Source organism: Pelophylax lessonae, assembly GCF_965119305.1.
Source record: "Pelophylax lessonae genome assembly, chromosome: 12".
In the NCBI taxonomy this organism is placed as follows: Eukaryota; Metazoa; Chordata; class Amphibia; order Anura; family Ranidae; genus Pelophylax; species Pelophylax lessonae.
Genome location: NC_138779.1, coordinates 206,241,191 through 206,263,490, shown reverse-complemented (window position 1 = coordinate 206,263,490; position 22,300 = coordinate 206,241,191). Strand labels below are relative to the sequence as shown.

Sequence of the window (22,300 nt, the reverse complement as noted above, 5' to 3'; positions counted from 1 at the left end):
CAGGTTTCTGGGTTACATGGTACAGCAGCCACATATTAGGAATATGAAATGCTGGGTTTACGTATTCTTTACCTTGAATAATAGATTTTTTTTACCCATCTTAGATGTTCCCAGGTATCCAAGGGTAATCCTAGAGCTAAACAGAACAACATTTGCTGAAGACAAGATCATATTTGTTGAAGGAGACAAGGTCATGTTTCGATGTGATGTCAACAGCAGCAACCCAGAAGTGACCAACATTATATGGTATAAGGATGGAAAGAATATTAAAAAACTTAGTGAATCTGTAAAGGCAGAAGATGCCGGGAAATATACCTGTGAAGCTATCAATTCTGTAGGACGCACTATGTCACCGGAGGTTAACGTGGACATTCATTGTAAGTATAGGATCTACTTGTGGATAATGCTACGATATGTAAGACTATTAGTTTCATTTTTTACATTTTAGAATGGGGTGCCTTTAGTTTGTGCAGAATTTAAACCACTTGACCTCCGGAAGATTTTACCAACTTCATGACCTGAGCAATTTTTACTTTGCGCTGCGCTACTTTAACTGGCAATTGCTGGGTCATGTAACAGTTTACCCAAATTAAATTTATGTAATTTATTTTCACATAAATAGAGCTTTTTTTGGTGGTATGTGATCCCCATTGGGTTTATAGTTTTTTCTGTGATATAAATGAAAAAAGATGGAAAAGTGTGAAAAAAAAGCAATTTTTTTTATTTTCTGCTATAAAACATATTCAATAATAATTTTAAAAAATCGAATTTCTTCATGGATTTAGACCAAAATGTATATTATTTGGTTTGCATGAATGTTATAGCATCTAGTATAGATATTGGATTTTTCTTTTTTTTTTATACCAGTAATCGCAGTGATCAGCGACATAGGACGACTGTGATAGTATGGCACGCAATCTGACACTAGCTGACACTTGATTTTCATGCAGACCACCCTTTGTAACAACCCCATATGATGCGGAACCTCCATGACTGAAAAAACTTTAATCCCATGAATTAAAGGGAAAGAGGGGGTGGGATGCAACAGTATAAAAAGCCATCCTTGAGCCCCAGTCTTTGCCTGAGCTGAAATTATGCCCTCAGTCTGCTGTAGGCAGAAAGAATTTTCTCAATCTCCTACCCCCGAAAGTTAGAAAATTAGAAAGCGAGAAGCTGTAGCAGGGAGGCTGACCCATGTCAGAAATTTGTTAGCACATCCAAAAATTGCACCAGAAAGTAGATGGTGACCTTTTATGATGGCTAAACCAAATTGGTTCTCTTCTTCTGGAGGCAAAAGTGATGGGCCTCTGCTACATGTCTAAACTGTACAAATATGTTAAATAAATAAATTATACAGATCAATTTATTCTGGGGGGTAGTTTCTAGACCCTCCTAAAGGTGTAGACATTTAGGTTTCGAGCAAATCTTTCAAAGAAAGTGAAATTGTCATATTAAGTTGTTTATCAAAAACAAGCAAACCAGAATCCAGCAGATACGAGTGGTACAAAGATGGAGTTCTGCTCAGAAACTCAACTGATGATGTTATGAAGCTGAGGTTAGAATGGACCCATGCTGGACAGTACTTATGTAACGTCCTAAATGCCATCGGGTCTGGCGTATCATTGAAGAAACATATTGATGTCCAATGTTAATACCTTCTCCTGGTTTTCATATTGTTTCCCTATTGTATTTTAGAAAGTACATCCGGCTATTCACAAATAGGCTCCTGGCTTCTACCATGTCCTGGAGGCCTCAGCGGTGAGATCTCCCAGCTATAATTCTCCTTTTTTTTGGCTCACCTGAGAATTTTGGCGTCCTCACCCACATATGCGCACTCCAGCTTCTCCAAATACAATATACATAATATAAAAAATGAAGGAAAATCCAAAGTGAGGAGTGGGAACCCCACATAATGGGTACAGCAGTTGTTCAGACCCAGGAACTCAGCACGGGTATGGTGGGAACCCCTCATAAATGAGTAGAGTCAGTGTAAAGATCCGAGAACCCAGCAAGGGTATGGTTGGAACCCCTCATAATGAGTACAGTCAGTGTACAGACCTGGGAACTCAGCACAAGTACAGTATAGTGGGAAGGAACCCCTCATAATGAGTAGAGTAAGTGTACTAACCCAGGTACTCAGCATGGGTATAGTGGGAACCCCTCATAATGAGTAGAGTCGGTGTACAGACCTGGGAACTCAGCACAAGTATAGTGGGAAGGAACCCCTCATAATGAATAGAGTAGGTGTACAGACCCAGGAACTCAGCACAGGTATGGTGGGAACACCTCATAATGAGTAGAGTAAGTGTACTAACCCAGAAACTCAGCATGGGTATAGTGGGAACCCCTCATAATGAGTAGAGTCAGTGTACAGACCTGGGAACTCAGCACAAGTATAGTGGGAAGGAACCCCTCATAATGAATAGAGTAGGTGTACAGACCCAGGAACTCAGCACAGGTATGGTGGGAACACCTCATAATGAGTAGAGTAAGTGTACTAACCCAGAAACTCAGCATGGGTATAGTGGGAACCCCTCATAATGAGTAGAGTCGGTGTACAGACCTGGGAACTCAGCACAAGTATAGTGGGAAGGAACCCCTCATAATGAATAGAGTAGGTGTACAGACCCAGGAACTCAGCACAGGTATGGTGGGAACACCTCATAATGAGTAGAGTAAGTGTACTAACCCAGAAACTCAGCATGGGTATAGTGGGAACCCCTCATAATGAGTAGAGTCAGTGTACAGACCTGGGAACTCAACACAAGTATAGTGGGAACCCCTCATAATGAATAGAGTAGGTGTACAGACCCAGAAACTCAGCACGGGTATGGTGGGAACACCTCATAATGAGTAGAGTAAGTGTACTAACCCAGGAACTCAGCATGGGTATAGTGGGAACCCCTCATAATGAGTAGAGTCAGTGTACAGACCTGGGAACTCAACACAAGTATAGTGGGAACCCCTCATAATGAATAGAGTAGGTGTACAGACCCAGAAACTCAGCACGGGTATGGTGGGAACACCTCATAATGAGTAGAGTAAGTGTACTAACCCAGGAATTCAGCATGGGTATAGTGGGAACCCCTCATAATGAGTAGAGTCAGTGTACAGACCTGGGAACTCAGCACAAGTATAGTGGGAAGGAACCCCTCATAATGAATAGAGTAGGTGTACAGACCCAGGAACTCAGCACGGGTATGGTGGGAACACCTCATAATGAGTAGAGTAAGTGTACTAACCCAGAAACTCAGCATGGGTATAGTGGGAACCCCTCATAATGAGTAGAGTCAGTGTACAGACCTGGGAACTCAGCACAAGTATAGTGGGAACCCCTCATAATGAATAGAGTAGGTGTACAGACCCAGGAACTCAGCACGGGTATGGTGGGAACACCTCATAATGAGTAGAGTAAGTGTACTAACCCAGGAACTCAGCATGGGTATAGTGGGAACCCCTCATAATGAGAACAGTAGGTGTACAGAGCTGGGGACTCAGTACAGGCATAATGGGTATAGCATGTATATAGAGCTGGGAACTCGGCAAAGCCCCCTGAGATGTAGAACAGTGTTTCTCAACCTTTTTCCAGTTGGGGCGCCCTTGAAAAGCATTTTCAGTCTTGAGGCACCCCTGTCCAAGGCTTGAGTCACGTTACTGTGTGTCGCGGAACACACGCAAAATCGCGCCATAAATTCTTGGCACTGTAGGGGGAAGCAGAGAGCACAGCACACTTACCCCCCTTTACTTTTACTTTTGAGGCTGACTGAGCCCTTTATCAGTGCTGATGTACAGTTTGCCAGGGGATCGGGAGATAGGGCTCATCTGATAGCCCTTCTCTCCCATGATCCTGTGGCACACCTTAGAACATCTGGCGGCACACCAGTGTGCCGCGGCACACTGGTTGAAAAAGGCTGATGTAGAACATACTGTCACTCTCCAGGATCTACCATAAACCCAAAGCATCTGTTTTGTATAAACTGATACAGATAACTAGCCAGTTATCAGACAGATCAGCAAGAGCCCTTGTTCAATGACCTGCTGTGAAAAAGTGATTACAGGACACACTACCTGCAGAGTCTGTTTTATTTCAGATTGTGCAACCTAGACTGGGGGACGGAGCTTGGAGTTGGGTTTTAACAAAAAGTTGAACGCCCAGGAACAAATACTTTTATTTAAATATACTCTTCACTAGTCACTAGGATATAGATTTATGGATCATGCACCAAATCTCTTTGGAATCCCAGATATTACTTTATAAAGGCTAATGCTGTTGCAGAGCAGAGCTGTGGAAGGGACCCAGCAGGCTTCACCCACTACATGCTTCCAGGGGGGGGGGGCGTATGCAAGACCAGTCACCATGCACAAGTAGAGAGACCAACAGTGGCCAGTCTATATTACAGGAAACAAATTGTAGAAGTTGTTTCATGCTAAATTACTGAAGAAATATGGAAGAAATTCACAAAGAACACTAATGGCGCGTTTCCACTGAGCTTTCTGGTACGGTACAGTTCGGTACGGTACGCTATTTATGCTGTTTCCATTATGAATGGTACCCTAATTCCGAACCGTACCGTACCACTTTTTGGTACCCTTTCGTAGGGGTACCAAGCACATTAGACCCGTACCAACTGGGTGGAGCTACACTCTGCAGAACTTTGATTGGTTGACAGAGAATCGTCTATCACAGCTTTCCTGCTGTGACCAGCTACACCACGCCTATCATGAAAAGGGTACTATTGGCAGTGGAAACGCAATGTGTACCGTACCGAACCGTACCGTACCGAACCGTACCGTACCACTCAGTGGAAACGAGGCATAAGGGGACTATTGAGGAAAAAAATTGGTGCGCGAATGTCTCAAGCATTCGCGCAGGTGTCACAAATAATCGCCATAATCTGTTTATTATGTTTACATCCTATGATCAAGAGCTCAATCTAAAGGCCATAACGCAGTATTTTCCTGATTGAGGTATTTCAAGAAAATACCATACCATGGCCGCAAGTTGGAGCTGACGATCATAGGAAGTAAACATATTGCAAAAAATGATGGAGATTATTCGTGACAGCTGTGCAAATGCTTGGGACATTAGTTCAACTTTAATTTCTGGCACCCAGACAACAACACCAGTCTATCATGTTTCCAAACCAGCCTAAGCTTGGTTTAAGGATAAAGTGCGGCTGCAGGCTTCGTTATAATTAAAATGATCAGATCATCAGAGATCTTGATGAAGAAATTAATGACTGAACCAACTTTCTTCTTTGGCAGATGCTCCGAAAAATGTAACCCTGACTGTCCTCCCCGGAGATCACGTAACTGAACACATGGATGTGACCTTGAAGTGCACCAGCAGTGGCAACCCAGCTAAAATGTATTATGAACTTTATCTGAACAATGTCTCTTTGGGCAAGGATGCTGGCTCGTTTGAGCTGAATGATGTACAAATAAAAGATGCCGGGGAGTATTCTTGCTTGGCAAGCAATTTTGTAATTGAGAGGAGATCGAATGTAGTCTTTCTACACGTGTCATGTAAGTGTTAGCTCTGTGCAAAAATTTGTCTCCATTTTTATTCTCAACATCTAATACTTATGTAAGTGTGATGGGCAGGTATTCATAAACTTTTGGCCATATAGTTTGAAAATATACATTTATGGGACACCGACCCAGGAGCTGAACAAAGCTTGTTATGCGTGCTAAATTCATATCTCTTGTAAATTTGATATGTTTAATCTGAAAATATAGGCCCAACGTGGGCATACTTATTGCTGTTCCTTTTCTTCAGTTGAAAACGAATTAAAAAATGAAACAAGAAAAAAAAAATACATTTATTACAAATTAACCACTTTACCACCGGAGGATTTTGCTGTCTTCCGTCCAGGCCACTTTTTGCGATTCGGCGCTGTGCGAATTTAACTGACAATTGCGCGGTCGTGCGATGCCGTACCCAAACGAAATTTACGTCCTTTTTTTCCCACAAACAGAGCTTTCTTTTGGTGGTATTTGATCACCTGTGCGATTTTTTTGATCATGCGCTATAAACAAAAAAAGAGCGAGAATTTTGCAAAAATAACAATATTTTTCACATTTTTTTTATATAAAATTCCCCCCAAAAAATGTAAAAATCAAACTTTTTTAACATTTTAGGCCAATTTGTTTTTTGCTACATATTTTTGGTAAAAAAAAATCACAATAAGCGTATTTTTATTGGTTTGCGCAAAAGTTATTGCGTTTACTAACAAAGGGAAAGATTTCTGTCATTTTTGGTGTTTTTTTTTTTAACGCGTAATGGCGGCGATCTGCAATTTTTTTTGCGGGACTGCGACATTGCGGCCGACAGATCGGACCCTTGACTGACATTTTTGACACTTTTGGGGGTACCAGTGACATTACTGCAGTAATCAGTGTTATATATATGCACTGTTATTGTAAAAATGACACTGGCAGGGAAGGGGTTAATTTTATTGGAGAGGGAGGGATTAATGTATGCCTGGTGCTTACTGACGTGTGGGGGGGGAGGTGACTGAGTGACACAAGGACAGATCCAGGGTTCAGCTATGCTGAACCCTGCAATCTGACCCTGCCTGTCACTTCAGAGATCCGCGCCGCTGTGTTTACACACAGCGGGCGGATCTCCAGAATCGATCCCCGACGATCGGGTAAGAGCAGCGGCGATCGCCGCCACTCCTCCCCTGGCCCGACTCCCGCTGTGACTGAAAACAGCGGGAGCGAGCCTCTGGCGGCGCGCGCGCGCCGCCCACAAGGGGCGGAGTCCAGCGACGTAGGTCTATGTCGCTGGACGGGAACGAGCCACTTTGCTGCAGTAGCAGCAAAGTGAGCGGGGGTAAAGTGGTTAAAGGATTCCCAAAATACTATGCTTTACCTAACAAGGGAGTATAGCAGAAGCTGTCTGCTTTATGGCTTACTTTTACAGATTGAAACTTTAGACTGACCCATCCATTAAAGCAAGGTTTCTCAACTAGGGTTCCTCCAGAGGTTGCTGGGAATTCCTTGAGCAATGAGAAATTTCTGCCTCTCCGATAACTTCCAGTGACACCATTCATCTTTTTAGCTATCTGTAAGGGTGCAATTCTTCCCAATGTCCACAAGTGTAAGTATTCTTCCCACTGACCATCACACTAATGTATCATGAGTTGTAGATATAATTATTTTTTCCAGGGGTTCCCTGAGACCAGAAGGTTATTTCAAGTGTTAAAAGGGTTAGGAAAGGCTGCATTCAAGTACCTAAGGGACACTGTTTTTCATTTTAGATAGATTAAGGGTTTTAATCTCTGCCAGTTTTTTCCCCGTCTGTGTTATGTTAGCTCTGTAGATGAGTTTGTCTTTGTTTTATTTCTCAAGATCTAATTTTTATTTAAGTGTGATGGCCAGGTGTTCACAAACTTTTGGCCATATAGTGTAAAAATTACCATTTATTAAAAAGGTAAAGAATTCCCAAGGCACTATGAGTTAGCTAACAAGAGAGTATAGCAGAAGTTATCTAACTTTTACAAGCCGCAGACTGACCCATCCATTAGTCCACTAAAAATCTAAAAAAAAATAAAATGAAATCTCAGTTTTAAGATTTAAATTCAACATTAAATTAAATGCAAAGTTTTAGAGAAATTTTCATAAAGCGTGGGATATTTTGTTTAAATCAACATCTACAACTGATGCTAGCCCTGACCCTGTGGTGGTTGGGGGATTACCCTGATGATCCACAACTATAGGTTTTTCGGTGGGAGGGTATGGAATATTTTGAATATTTACTTGGTAACTATGTACTTAGACCTTTGATATTTTGTTACTGAGTTTCCTGTTGCAAGGGACCTGCCTAAGCTCCTCTATCACGTTCCTTGCCTGGTCCCTCCCCACCCCATGTGCTCCTCTTTAACATCCTCTAGCTGCTGGCATCTCTGATCACCTACGGGTACTCCTGTGTAATTGAGAAATTTTGTTTTATTGTGTTATGTTTTTGAGCCGGAGTATGCCCAGAGTCTCTGTTTGTACATTCTATCTTATATGAAACTTTAATAAAAAGAGAGTTTAATATTTATAATATATATATATATATATATATATATATATATATATATATATATATATATATATTATATTATTATTTATATTATTTATATTATTATTTATATTAATATAAATAGTATATATTTATATTATTATTATTATACTTATTTGAAACTTTAATAAAAAGAGTTTAATATTCTATATATATATATATATATATATATATATATATATATATATATATATATATATATATATATATATATATATATATATATATATATATATATATATATATATATATATATATATGAATATTAAACTCTTTTTATTAAAGTTTCAAATAAGTATAATAATAATAATAATAATAATAATAATAATAATATAAATATATACTATTTATATTAATATAAATAATAATATTATAAATAATAATATAAATATATATATATATATATAATTTTAATTTAAAATAAAAATCCACTTTTTATTTTGAATAGATTAAGGGATGGTTATAACCCCTGTCGGTTTTTTGCCATGGTGTTTTCCATTGGGAGGATTTCCCATCCCATTAGCCACAACAGGGAGAGAAAATCTCTCCAAAGTGAGGAAATACCTGGTTGTCACCAGAACTAGTATACCCATTGGAAATTTTATTTTTTATTTCTGTTCTCGTGACATCCCAAAATTTGGGATTTTTTTCACTTTCACTCCAGGTGATCAAGGAAAATGAGAGAGAGAGAGAGAGAGAGAGTGTTTCTCCCTAGTGTGGCACTGATAGCAATGCAATCCTGACAGGAGTCCTTGGAGGGGGCTGGGGATTTTTCCAGGAAGCTGAGGACTTTGCAGGGGAAATGTAGGAGACTGGAGGGCACTGTTGGAGGCCTTATATAGCGCTGGAGGCTCTGTAGCAAGTTGAGGGGCAGTGCGGGGGGGGGGGGATAGGGGGGTGAAGGGCACTGTGGGAGGTTAAGTGCACTGTGGGCAGCCATAGGAGGTTAAATGGCACTATGGGAGCTGGGGGCACTGTGGGAGGTTAGGGTAACTGCAGCTAGCTGGAGGGCTGGGAGGAGGAAGGCCACAGCTTGTCAGTGGGCCAAAACTTGGTGGTTGAGAACCACTGTACCAGAGAGCACAGTGAACAGGTCTGCTATCTGCCTTCTAGTGGAACATATTGAGATTGTATTTGTAGGGGACTCTGGGGCCAGGAGCCAAATCTCCGCTGAGGATCCAGAGGGCTTTAAAGCCTCATGAGTGATTTAAACCCTCCTGGAAATGCTGAGAGCCCCAAATCCAATGTGAATAGATTTTAGCACTGTATAGGAATTCATTTGCAAGAATTGGGGAATTCAGGTTTGCCAGGAGGCATCAAAGAGGCCCAGCAACATCAACAAGGAGAGACCAGAAGCCAAGGTACAAGAAAAAAAAAATTTTTCCAGAATTTTTCTTAATGTTTTTAAATAAGTGTTTTTTAAGGGAGTGGAAACTCGGCAATAGGCAGGCATTGCATGTTCATGGATGTTCCACTTTATTTAGCTTTGTTATGCCATATGATGCTTCTCAGTATCATGCCAGAGCTCTGTTATTTTGTCTTGCAGACAGTCCGGCTACTATAGGAAAGTTTGCATCCATTGGGGTCTTTTCCTTGGTCATCCTATTAATTGTTATCAATCTGATTCTTCGATGCAGAGTACGGTAAGCTGTGAGAGGAACCCACATGACATATTCAGACTATCCAAGCTCAGCTGACTAAAATGATCAGTGCACCAGGAGGATAAATAACTACGCCCAATCCACTGACCTACCTACTAATTCCTGATTGGCTAGAAAGGGAAAGAGGTAGCTTCCTCCTGGGGACTTTGGGTCATTACATAGAGGCTCCATTTTATAAAAGCATAAGTCTTTGACCTAATGTTTATCCAGAGTTCTATGGGAAAACTCCCCAATTTTTGTCAAATTGACAGAGCTAAGACAAAACAGCAAGTAAGGGAAAATCCTTCAACTTCATCTCTATTTGTGGGGCATCAGACACAACTGGAAGTGAAGAAAAATCTCACACTTCTTTTTTGGGGGGAAATAGGTACAACCTATGGAAGGAAAATCCCCCTCCCCCACTTCCGGTCTATTTGATGGGTATAAGGCATGAAAGGAAGTGAAGGAAAATTCCCCCCCCCCTCCAACTTCCTGTCTATTTCATGGATATCAGGCACAACAGGAAGGTAAGGAATATCCCCCCCCTACCCCTGCTTCCTGTCAATTTGATGGGTATCAGGCACAACAGGAAGTGAATGCCCCCCCCCCCACTTCCTGATTTATTTGATGGGTATCACGCACAACAGGAAGTGAAGGAAAATTCTCCCACTTCCTGTCTAGCTGATAGGTATCAGACACAACAGGAAGTGAAGGAAAATCTCTCCACTTCCTTTCTATTTGATAGGTATCAGGCACAACAGGAAGTGAAGGAAAATCCCCCACTTCCTGTCTATTTGATGGGTATCAGACACAACAGGAAGTGAAGGAAAATCTTAACCACTTCCTGTCTATTGGAGGGGTATAAGGCACAACTGGTGTTGTTCAAACTGTTATTTGTTATTAAAGTTCTGCAAAGACAGTGACTTTGAATTATGGGAGATGTAGTTCCGGGAGGAGCCAGGACCATAGACTGCTATGTGAAGGGACTCTTCTCCCAGGGAGCAATGTGACTCATGGAGCCTGCTAGGAGTGTCTTTATAAAGGGGGGCGGGATCCAATTTCGCTCTCTTGCCTCGAGGACAGCGTGCTGTAAAGAAGGGGAAGAGATACTGCGGTTCACAGAGAAGTAGGCCGGAGCCCTAGTGTCGGACACCAGAGCTGAGACGGGCTGTGTGTGTGCGCGGGGGAGACTCGGTAGTGTGACCGAGCGGAAGGTCGTTTGATAGGCCGAGGGAGTCGCTGAGCATAGCGGGGCCTGGTTGCAGCGGAGAGCGTAGTTCCCGGTTTGGGTGAGAGATATCCAGTATCTACATCGACATCAATCACAGACCTAGACTGAGTCAGGGCAGGACTGTCAAACTGTTTGAATAAGAAGGCCATACTGAGTTATTGAATTACCACTGGACACTGCAGTTACATATAGTGCGAGGTGGGTGAATTAGCCTTAAGCCCTCTGTCCAGTCCTAGGCTGTTAGCATCCAGATCTGTTTTGCATTCATCTCTGTGGATTTCAATTATTGACTACTTTGGGGATTACAGTTCATCATCACCTTTGTTTGGTTTACAATTACTTTCCTGGGATTGATTGAGGATTCCTTGCCGGCGAAGACTAGTGAGGCCTCACTCTCCAGGAGACTCTTGCAATTCAATATAAAGGGAGAGTGCACTCTGATAACTGAGCTAGTATTGTTATACTGTTCATTCTATGTTATTCATTAAGTGAAGTCAATCTGAATTTGTGGTCAATCTCTATATAAACTCAAATATTCAGTGTGTTATTATTGTTGCTGAACAAAGTCCTCTAGCATATATATGTATCCATTAACATATATATGTGTGGTCTGTGTTCCAGATCCTGAGTGCTGAACTCTATCCAAATCCTTAGTTGGGAACTCAGGATCTACCTCTTTGGCAACCTTTGCATTATCTTAGATTCTGTTTGTATACTCTTGTTTTATTTCAAATCTAAAAGCAGTAAATTTGTTCTTTCACTGCAATACTTGTGGTCTCAGTCATTTAACATGACAGAACAAATAGTGTCAGCTGGGTCGGAGCAGGCTCAGGGTGAAAGAAGTAAAGAGGATACACTTATGGCACTTTTCAACTGCAAGTACCGGCTCGGCTCTACTCGGCCCTGGTTGGCCCTGCTTGGCCCGGTTTGCTTTTCCACTTCTGGTACCGCATGGTACGGTGTTGGAACGGTTCGGTACGGTACGGTATGGTTTGCTTTTCCACTAAAGTAGTACTAAAGTTAAGTGGGTGGGATAACAACGGGGTGGGTGGGATTCTCTGACCAATCAGTGGCTAGTAGTGACTGCATGCAAAGGATTGTGGGATATGGTACCGGGTATGGTACCTCTTGGAACCACAATCGAGGTGGTACTGTTTTTAAGAGCCGTACCGTTTGGTTCCATGCAGTGGAAAAGCGCCGCCATACCGTACCGTACCGAACCGTTCCTACACCATACCATGCGGTACCAGCAGTGGAAAAGCACAAAAGCGAGCCGAACCGTTCGGTTCCATGCAGTGGAAAAGCACCATTACATTAAGCCACTCTCTTGGGAGTAGGGCTACACATGCATGTATGCACATTTCACATGCATTAAGCTAGCAAACGTTTCAGCAGCCTGGGGGGCATTTCACGTGTGACAATTGCACCAAAAGGCATTCATGCACTTTTTTTTAAACAAAAACGTTGCTAGCATTCATTTTAATGCAATACAATGCATGCGTGTAAGCAAGGTGCATTCGGGTGGCCTTAAGAATGAATGGCACCATAGTTTGCTTGCAGGAAGACACTTTGCAGAAACACGCACATAGAGAAGCACAGATACCCAGTGATGATGTCAATAGGTATAAATTGTGCAATAAAAATGCAAAAGGTTTTAGTTAAAAAAGGAAATTAGCATGTTGATTCAGGAAAAAGAAGGAACCAGGGAAAGCACAAACATAAGCCATTCTGCATTAGCTTGAATAACCTAAAATTAGAATATCACATGTTAACAGCAGATTGATTTTTGAAAGTTTTTTGGTGCTAATTATCTTTTTTTTTTTACCCAGCATCAGGAATGCCCTTTGTAGAAGAACGTTTGATGACAAAAGCAAGTCTTCATCTTTTGTTTTGAAGAAGGTAACAAAAAGCATTACCGTTGTACCAGTATTTTATATTTTCTTCTCATTCATTTGCAGGCATAAAAAAAAAAAAATGGAATAAAACAAGCATACACGGATCATCATTGATATATTTCCTAGTACATTAAAGCGGAGTTCCAGCCACCTGTCAAAAAAATAAAAGTCAGCAGCTACAAAAAGTGTAGCTGCTAACTTTTAACCACTTTAGCCCCGGAGGATTTGGTTGCTCAAAGACCAGGCCCTATTTTGCGATTCGGCACTGCGTGACTTTAACGGACAATTTACGTCCTTTTTTTCCCACAAATAGAGATTTCTATTAGTGGTATTTGATCACCTGTGCGATTTTTTTTTTTGCGCTATAAACGATCTTAGATTTATTTTTTTTGCGGGACTGCGACATTGCGGCGGACAGATCGGACCCCTAACTGACATTTTTGACACTTTTGGGGGTACCAGTGACATTACTGCAGTAAGCAGTGCTATAAATATGCACTGTTACTGTAAAAATGACACTGGCAGGGAAGGGGTTAACTTTATTGGTGATCAAGGGGTTAAGTGTATCCCTAGGGGTGTGATTCTAACTCTTAGGGGGCGTGGCTTGTGAAGTAATCACAGAGACATGCGATCCTACATAGCAGGATCACATAGCGTCTGTGAATACTTCAGGGAGAAGGACAGACGGCTGTGTTGACATCAGCCGTCCGTCCTTCTCTCACTGCTGCGGGAGATCGCGAGTGGCCGGCGGGCATCGGAGCCTCCGGTCATACGCGCTGGCTCCCCAGCTGACGAGCCTCCGGCGGCGCGCAATCGCCCCCTAGCTCCTCCCAGGCGAGCGCCGTACATGTACGACACTTTGCCTGGGAGCGCCAGACTGCCGCCGTACAACTGCGGCGGGCGGTCGGCCGGCAAGTAGTTAAAAAACAGCCATTCACCTGTCCCAGGGTCCACTGCCCACCAGTCCCACGGTCCAACTGTGCATTCAGCCCAGCTGTCTTCATCCTCTGTCCTCCTTCAGCAGTGCTGGCATCTTCACTATGGGCACTCGGCTGTGACAGCTTGCGGCTTCACAGCTAGGTGCCCACTGTGCATGCGTGAGTCGTGCGGTGCATTGTGAATAAATGATGCAGTCTTCTGGGACCTGTCAGTGTTGAAGTGCATGGGAGTACAGGAGAGCGATATCAAGTAATAAGTATTATATCCAAATTTTTTTTTTATAATGAATACACAGCAGCAGTGTAGCAAACCTTTCCCCTTCTTTGGTGAAATCTTTGTAAATTCTCTTTTTACCACCTTTAAATCCTCAATAAACATGCAGTCCTACACCCCAGCAAATCCCAAGTTCTCTTCTAATTTTCTGTTCTGCTGCTGCACTACCCGTCGTGTGCCATCATATTCCTTTCTTACGTCATTAGGAGTTGGCTGACTATACCTAGTTCTTGCAGCTGACCCCTTCAGCTGGGGAGCCAGCGCGCATGATTGGTGGCTCCGATGCCCGCCGGCCACTCGCGATCTCCCGCAGCAGTGAGAGAAGGACGGACGGCTGATGTAAACACAGCCGTCTGTCCTTCTCCCTGAAGTATTCACAGAGGCTATGTGATCCTGCTTAATGCCAGGTCTGCTTTAATTGACTTAAAGTCTATGTAAAGCTAAGCATTTTTTTTTGTTTTTATTTATTTTACTTTGAGTCTCTTTGGAGAGATTTCCCTTCACCTCCCGTTCCAAAGGCACAAAAGGAAATTAGAGGAAATCGCTCCAAAGATATTCCCCTTATCAACAGTTGTCACTGGAACAGGTGTCTCCATTGGAAGATTTGCCATCACTTTCTTTCCCGGTGAAAATGATCCCCAGAGCTAATATATGGGGTGAATCCTTTATCAGGGACACACACTACAATGAAAAGCATGCCAAACCATCAATCCAGGTGTAAAACATTTACTAAAGTCCCATATCAGTAGGGTAACCACCAATGTTTTTATCTTCTTAGGCCCCTTTCACATAGGCGGACCGTTCAGATCCACCTGTTAGTTTTTCAGGGGGATCTGAACAGTCACCCCATGCATCTCTATGGAGCATCGGATGTCAACGGAGACATGTCTGCTGACATCTGATCCGTCAAATCTGGACGGATGGAAACCCTATTTTCCATCCGACCAGCGGTTCGGATCAGATGGGATGGGATGAGAACGGACAGAGGATCCGTTCCCATCCAATTCCCCCATAGAGATGCATAGGGACCTGACAACAGTGTCTCCGCACACAGCGCAGAGACACAGCTGTCATCCTCCTGCTCGGTGGGGGATAGGCAGATCGATCCCCCTGCTGAGAAAAACGGAGTCCACCTGACGGACTCCGCGTGTGAAAGGGCCCTTATTATCTCCACTTATCACCTTGATATAGAGAACTGCTGTCCTCTCAAGCATTGCTTGTGTTCTTGCTGATAGGGAAACTCCAGCAATGATAGGTATTCAGGTATGCACGGCATAGATATACAGGTATGTAAAGCACAGGTATATATGTATACACAGCACAGATATGCAGGTATGCACAGAACAGGCATACAGGTATGTACAGCACAGGTATGCTGGTATACACAGCACAGATATGCACAGAACAGATATGTACAGCACAGGTATGTAGATATACACTAGAGATCGACCAATTATCGGCAAAGCCAATATATCGAGGGCCGATCTGCACTTTCCCCGATATATCGGAGGTGGCCGATATTACCGAAATTTTGGAAAGTGCTTGTACCGGAGTGATCCCTGCAGCTAGAGGCATCACCCTGGTACCGGCGTCCATAGCCGATGGTCGACTGTCTTGTAATGACAACCGATGCGGCTGAGAAGCTGCTCAGCTGTCATTACAAGGAGCGTGATGGGACGTCTCCCCCCCCCTCCTGCCGCCTTGCCTGCACGGCCACCGAAGACCCGATCAAAGCTGCATTCGGCTCTGATCGGGTCTCCATGCAAAAACCCAGAAGTGATGTCATGACGTCACTTCCGGGTACTCTGCGCCAGACGAGGGGTTTGGGGTATTTTAGACCCCCAGATCCTTCCACAAGAGTACCTGTCCAATAAAAAAAAAAAAAAAATGTTTAAATTGGCCAAAATATCGGTATCAGCAACGAAAAACCGATATCGGTCGATCACTAATATACACAACACGTGTATGCATGGAACAGGTATGCAAAAGAGCTGGCATGCATGTATAGACAACAAAGGTATGCAGGTATACAGAGCACAGGTAAGGAGATATACACAGCACAGGTATGCATGTATGCACAGCACAGGTATGCACAGCACAGAGATGAATATATAAACAGCACAGGTATGAAATTATGCACAGCATACCTGCAGATTTTGGCACATGCCTAACTCCATCTGTACTGTCCTCTAGTGATGACAGGTCCAGACACCTGTCTCTGCTGCATCCCACACCACCCCCATCTTCACTACTGATTTTTCCTGATCCTGCGGTGATCCTCTTCAGCCATTAGGCCAATTAAAAGATTTTCAGGGTACTACTATGCCAAAATGACCATTTATGGATTCCCCTACACCAGCAAATCTAACATTTTTTGTTGAAGTGCAATGTATTGATATGTATTCCCCATTTCTTGTTTTAGTATGAGAACATTGACTCGTCAGAAAGAGCGCATGAAGACTCCCAGGATGGAATCCCCTACTCTGCCATTGCTAATTTGAATAAAAAGGACAAAGAACGGGAGTGTGACCCCGAAGTGCAATATGCCTCACTGGGACATTCATGAAGTGTGTTATGGATTGCATTCAGAATTTTGTTTTAAAGGGTCATTCTATCCAGGAGAAACAATTTTATTTATAGGTGAAAATTTGGTCGGCTATGTCAGATTGTGGGGTTGATTTACTAATACTGGAATGCGCAAAATCTGGTGCAGCTGGGCATGGTAGCCAATCAGCTTCTATTTACAGCTTGTTCAGTTAAGTGTTAACAAAACCTAAAAGCTGATTGGTTTCTGTGCAAAGCTGCACCAGATTTTGAACTCTCCATTTTTAGTAAATCAACTCCACTGGCTTCTCAGGTGATCCAACGGTGAGATCTTCCTGGCACAATTTCTAAATTGGTTCCTCTCCACCAGGAAGTTTTGGGTGTTACTTTCTGCCTTTTTGTGTACCAGCTCCTTCTTTTGCAGTCTCTATATTATAAAATAAATTCATCTGGGATGGTGGGAACCCCTCATAATAGGTGCAGCAGATCTAGGGATTTTGGGAACTCCTCACAGTGGGCACAGTAGGTGTACAGACCTAGGAACTTATTACAGGGATGGCGGCAGCTCCTAAAAATGGGTGCAGCAGGTGTACAGACCTGGGAACTCAGCATAGGGATGATAGTGACTCTTTATAATGGACACATCAGGTGTACAGACCTGGGACTTGCCCCCGGTAATGCTAGGAACGCCTCATAATGGGCACAGCAGGTGTTCAGACCTGAGAACACATTGTAGGGACGGAGGTAACACCTCATAATGGGCACAGTAGGTTTACAGACCCATGAACGCACTGTAGGGATGGTGGGAATACCTCATAATGGGCACAGCAGGTGTATAGACCCAGAAACTGTAAAGATCCTAGCAATAGAGCCCACTAGGTATGAAAGTAGTTGCCAGGTGAATTAATTCCCCAATCATCTATCAAAACTGAAAAATCAGTTCTGTGTGAATTGGCCCTTTACAAGCCAACTTTCCCCAAAATAGAGTTGTGTAGTGAATGGCTAGTTGAACCAAGCCCAAGGGTTCCAATGGTAAGATACCCCAGCAAAATGCCTGGTGCCACTGAACTGTGCAGACATTGCCAGTTGTTGGAATCATTAGCACATAATGGTTTCTCCACAATTTACAATAAAAAAATACCTGGAGGCTCAAGCTCCAGAGGAGCGACACCTTTATTATGGCCTAGTTGGAGAAAGGACACAAATTATTCTATGAATATACAACCACTACAGATTCCAAAAGCCTTAGGGCATGTTCACACTACATCACCATAACACTCATTGCTGCAGCCCCCAACGATGCACTAGATACGTATGTGTGTTACAGCGCATTGCCATTCATTTTCAATTGCAATCCACCATAAACCTATAGCACGCTACAACGCACCTGCTCTAATGCTAACTCTCGCAGTTTTGCAACATTTAACACAAGGTTGCAGTGTTCATTTTCTGTACTGTAAGTAAAAACTATTTTTTAAAACTTTACTAGCTAGGCCATATAGAAGCAGATATTGTAGAAAGGCAAAGTCCCTGCACTTCAGGAGCATGTGGTTTGCACCAGTGCTGACTGCCCAGAGACTGAACCGGGCTTGGAATCCTTTCCAACCCAAACATAACATTTCTCTTTCGTTAATGGACGGACACAGCGCTCCATAATTCATAACTAGTGGGTTATATTGCCTTCTCCAGGAGTAGGACTAGGCAGAGCAAAAAACACCTGGCTACACCCATGGGCCGTCCTCAGCAGGTATAAACCCCCCCCCTCTCTGCTCTAGCTAATCAGTTTTAATCGGACTAGTCAGGAGTAAGGACCTAGGCTCCCAGCTGGGATCTCTGGTCCTGGCAATTTTCTCCTTCCTTACATCTTTTTTTTTTTTCTCTCGGGAGATCTACAAACAACCTTTGTGCTTCTGGGATGGAGAATAAGGGAAACAGATCTTTTAAATCTTCCCCTTAAGGTTCCAAGCAACCTTGGTCTGGTAAGCCTAGAGCTAGCTTCCCCGGACCAGCAGACAAGACTCCATTTAGCATGTAGGTCTGCCCTCACCCATTATTGGGGTGGGGGGAATCTTTGCTGGTTTCCGGCCCCGTGGACCTCTTTGGTGAGCGTCAAGGGGATCCGCAAAATGTTTCTTTTTTGTACCCAGAAAGAGGGACAAAGCTTGTCCTTTTCAGTTTTTTTAGGTCCTAAGTCTCCTTGTGCGGATTTAATTCCTGCAGAGGTTGAGGTGATGTCTGAACTACCTAAGGTCCCCCCTATCCCTGTCCAGGGAATTGATTCACCTAGGTCTGATTATTTTTCTGACCAGGGTGGTCCTTCCTCTGCACAAACTTCTGGGACCACAGGCCTTGATTCACCGGCTGCTGTTACACAGATAGTTCTCGCTCCCATTTTGCATACAGGTTCTGAGTCTGGTGGTATCCACCTTCAAAACAGTTCTGTTTGCACAGTCTTACATGCAGCTCCTTTAGCAGGTTTGGCTCCACAGGAGAATACCAAAGTGAGCTGGTTTATCATTTTACCAGCCACTCCATCTGGTGAGTTAGTTTGGGGTAATCGGTGGAAGAATTGCACAGGGTGATCACACAGAATTGTTGAAGATTCCGTACATGCACTTTTTATGCACTTTTTTTTGTACTTTTTAATTTTATCTGAAATTTATTTTGAACTTTTCAATTATTGGACATTGGTTCTGATTTTTAATTTTTAAATATTTTTTGGATTGCTTTAATACGTTGTTTTTGGTTTCACGGCATATATTTTTCATGCTTCGCTATGAGACAGGAAGTAAAGGGAAATCTCCGCCATTAGACAGGGATGTAAAAAAAAAAATAAAATCTGACAGGGGTTATAACTAGGGATAGACCAATTATTGGCAAGGCCGATATGCACTTTCCCCGATATATCAGCATCGGCCCCGGAACTAGCCGATATTGCCAATTTTTTTGTGATGTCATTCTGCCTTCTTAGGCCGCCTCCCTCGCCTTGGACAGCCTCGGGACTAGTCTCGCGGGAGTTTATCACAGCCATACACCCACCCACAGCAGCCCGGTGCCAGCCAACCACCCACAGGCTCTGTACCAGCCACCCACAGGCACTTTACCAGCCAGCCAGCCACCCACAGGCACTGTACCAGCCAGTCACCGACACTGTACCAGCCAGCCAGCCATCCACAGGCCCTGTACCAGCCAGCAAACCACAGCCCCTGTGCCAGCCACCCACCCACCACAGGGTGCCAGACAGCCACCCACCACAGGGTGCCAGACAGCCACCCACCACAGGGTGCCAGACAGCCAGCCACCCACAGACAGGGTGCCAGACACCCACCCACCAAAGGGTGCCAGCCACCCACCCACCACAGGGTGCCAGCCACCCACCCACCACAGGGTGCCAGACAGCCAGCCACCCACAGGCCCTGTACCAGCCAGCCACAGGCACTGTACCAGCCAGTCGCCCAAAAGCCCTGCACCAGCCAGCCACCCACCTACCACAGGGTGCCAGCCAGCCACCCACCCACCACAGTGTGCCAGACAGCCAGCCATCCACCACAGGGTGCCAGACAGCCAGTCACCCACCCACCACAATGTGCCAGCCACCCACCACAGGGTGCCAGCCAGCCAGCCACCCACCACAGGGAGCCAGCCAGCCACCCACCCACCACAGGGTGCCAGCAAGCCAGCAATTAAGCATTAAACAAAAATTAACATTTTCAGTACCAGATTTGTGTCAAAAATTGTCTTTATTTTTCAAAACTTTGAATGTACAAAATATCGGCCCATATCGGCCGATAATGATACGTTGTGACCAAAATATCGGTATCGGCCCTGAAAAAAACATATCGGTCTATCCCTAGTTATAACCAGGGGAGGACTGGCAGCCTTGGGCCTGGGGGGCAAGTCCAGTCAAGTGGCCCATTGAACCACCGAGCTCACCATCTATGCCCACCTGGTTTATAACGGATATTGATGTTATAAAGCAAGACAAATATGATACAATGTGGTAACATAATTTAATGTTAATAGCAACAAAGGAGGTTTAACAAAAATAATGCATCAATGCAGCCTCACCAGTGCCCATCAGTCCAGCCTCATCAGTGCCCATTAATGCAGCCTCACCAGTGCCCATCAGTCCAGCCTCATCAGTGCCCATTAATGCAGCCTCACCAGTGCCCATCAGTCCAGCCTCATCAGTGCCCATTAATGCAGCCTCACCTGTGCCCATCAAGGCATCCTGATCATTGCCCATCAATGCAACCTGACCAGTGCCCATCAATGCAACCTGACCAGTGCCCATCAATGCAGCCTGATCAGTGCCCATCAATGCAACCTGACCAGTGCCCATCAATTCAGCCTCACCAGTGTCCATCAATGCAGCCTCTCTAGTGCCCATAAATGCAGCCTCACCAGTGCAGCCTTATCAGTTGCCATCAATGCAGCCTGATCAGTACCCATCAATGCAGCCTCACCAGTGCCCATCAATGCAACCTGATCAGTGTCCATCAGCTCAGCCTCATCAGTGAAAGAAGATTATTGGTGAACCCAACAAAAACTGCGCAAAATGAATGTGATGTATAAATAAATAAACACTACTCATATCTATAAATGTGTTTAGGGTGAAATTGCTTCCACTCTGCGAGCTGCAAAATCAACGTGAATAACGTGACAAATGAAAAAGTGAAAAAATGTGGCGCTCAACAGTTTGATAAAACACAAAGTAAATTATTCCAATGTGCAAATGTTCGTGCAAAAAAACTGTTTCTAGTGTCCAAAAAAAAAAAAGGGTTAAGCAAACAGCCAATGATGGAAACACAGACTTGATAGGAGTGAATCTCAAAAAAGCCTCCACCTCCACACGATCACCCAGTGAAATGTATAGGTACCGCTTACCAGAACCACTGGACCCCTTAGTTATAGGGGGTCAAACATGCTTATTGATCCATATCAGATCCGACCTTGCACATCCCCCTCTCACACAGGCGAGATAGGAGCCGCCGCTCCACGCCTGCGTTCCTTAGACCCTTAGATTGGGAACGTGAGACCGTAAACTTCCGGGTCTAAGGAACGCAGGCGTGGAGCTGGGTCTCCTATCCACAGCAAACTGAAAATGATCCTTTGATGAGTAATACTGCACCATGAGAGCCTGTTTGTCATTTCTCTCCATCTATGACTTGGTTCTTTAATGCTCCATCGATTTGGCTACACACTGTCGCCTGTGTGAGAGGGGGATGTGCAAGGTCGGATCTGATGTGGATTAATAAGCATGTTTGACCCCTATAACTAAGGGGTCCAGTGGTTCTGGTAAGCGGTACCTATACATTTCACTGGGTGATCGTGTGGAGGTGGAGGCTTTTTTGAGATTCACTCCTATCAAGTCTGTGTTTCCATCATTGGCTGTTTGCTTAACCCTTTTTTTTTTTTGGACACTAGAAACTGTTTTTTTGCACGAACGTTTGCACATTGGAATAATTTATTTTGTGTTTTATCAAGCTGTTGAGAGCCACATTTTTTCACTTTTTCAGCCTCATCAGTGTCCACCAGTGCAGCCTCATCAGTTTCCATCCATGCAGCCTCATCAGTCCCCATCAACGCAGCACCACCAGTGTCCATCAGTGCAGCCTCATCAGTGCAGCCTGATCATTGCCCATCAATGCAGCCTCACCAGTGCATATAAGCTCAGCCTCATCAGTGCAGCTTGATCAGTGCCACC

At 43.9% G+C, this 22,300-nt stretch overlaps 1 protein-coding gene across 1 annotated transcript in view; it reads left to right on the top strand.

Annotated features, from left to right (window-relative positions):
• The window catches only part of LOC309569001 (B-cell receptor CD22-like), a gene marked incomplete at its 3' end in the record, with an annotated part of 43,954 nt that extends 27,339 nt beyond the window's left edge, over positions 1 to 16,615 (top strand). Inside the window, exons 6-9 of the mRNA XM_082274762.1 lie at positions 5,266 to 5,526; positions 9,618 to 9,714; positions 12,772 to 12,841; positions 16,472 to 16,615. Of these exons, the coding sequence (XP_082130888.1) occupies positions 5,266 to 5,526; positions 9,618 to 9,714; positions 12,772 to 12,841; positions 16,472 to 16,615 (572 nt within the window). The remainder of the gene's footprint in view (positions 1 to 5,265; positions 5,527 to 9,617; positions 9,715 to 12,771; positions 12,842 to 16,471) is intronic.
• Between the last annotated feature and the right edge of the window lie 5,685 nt (positions 16,616 to 22,300).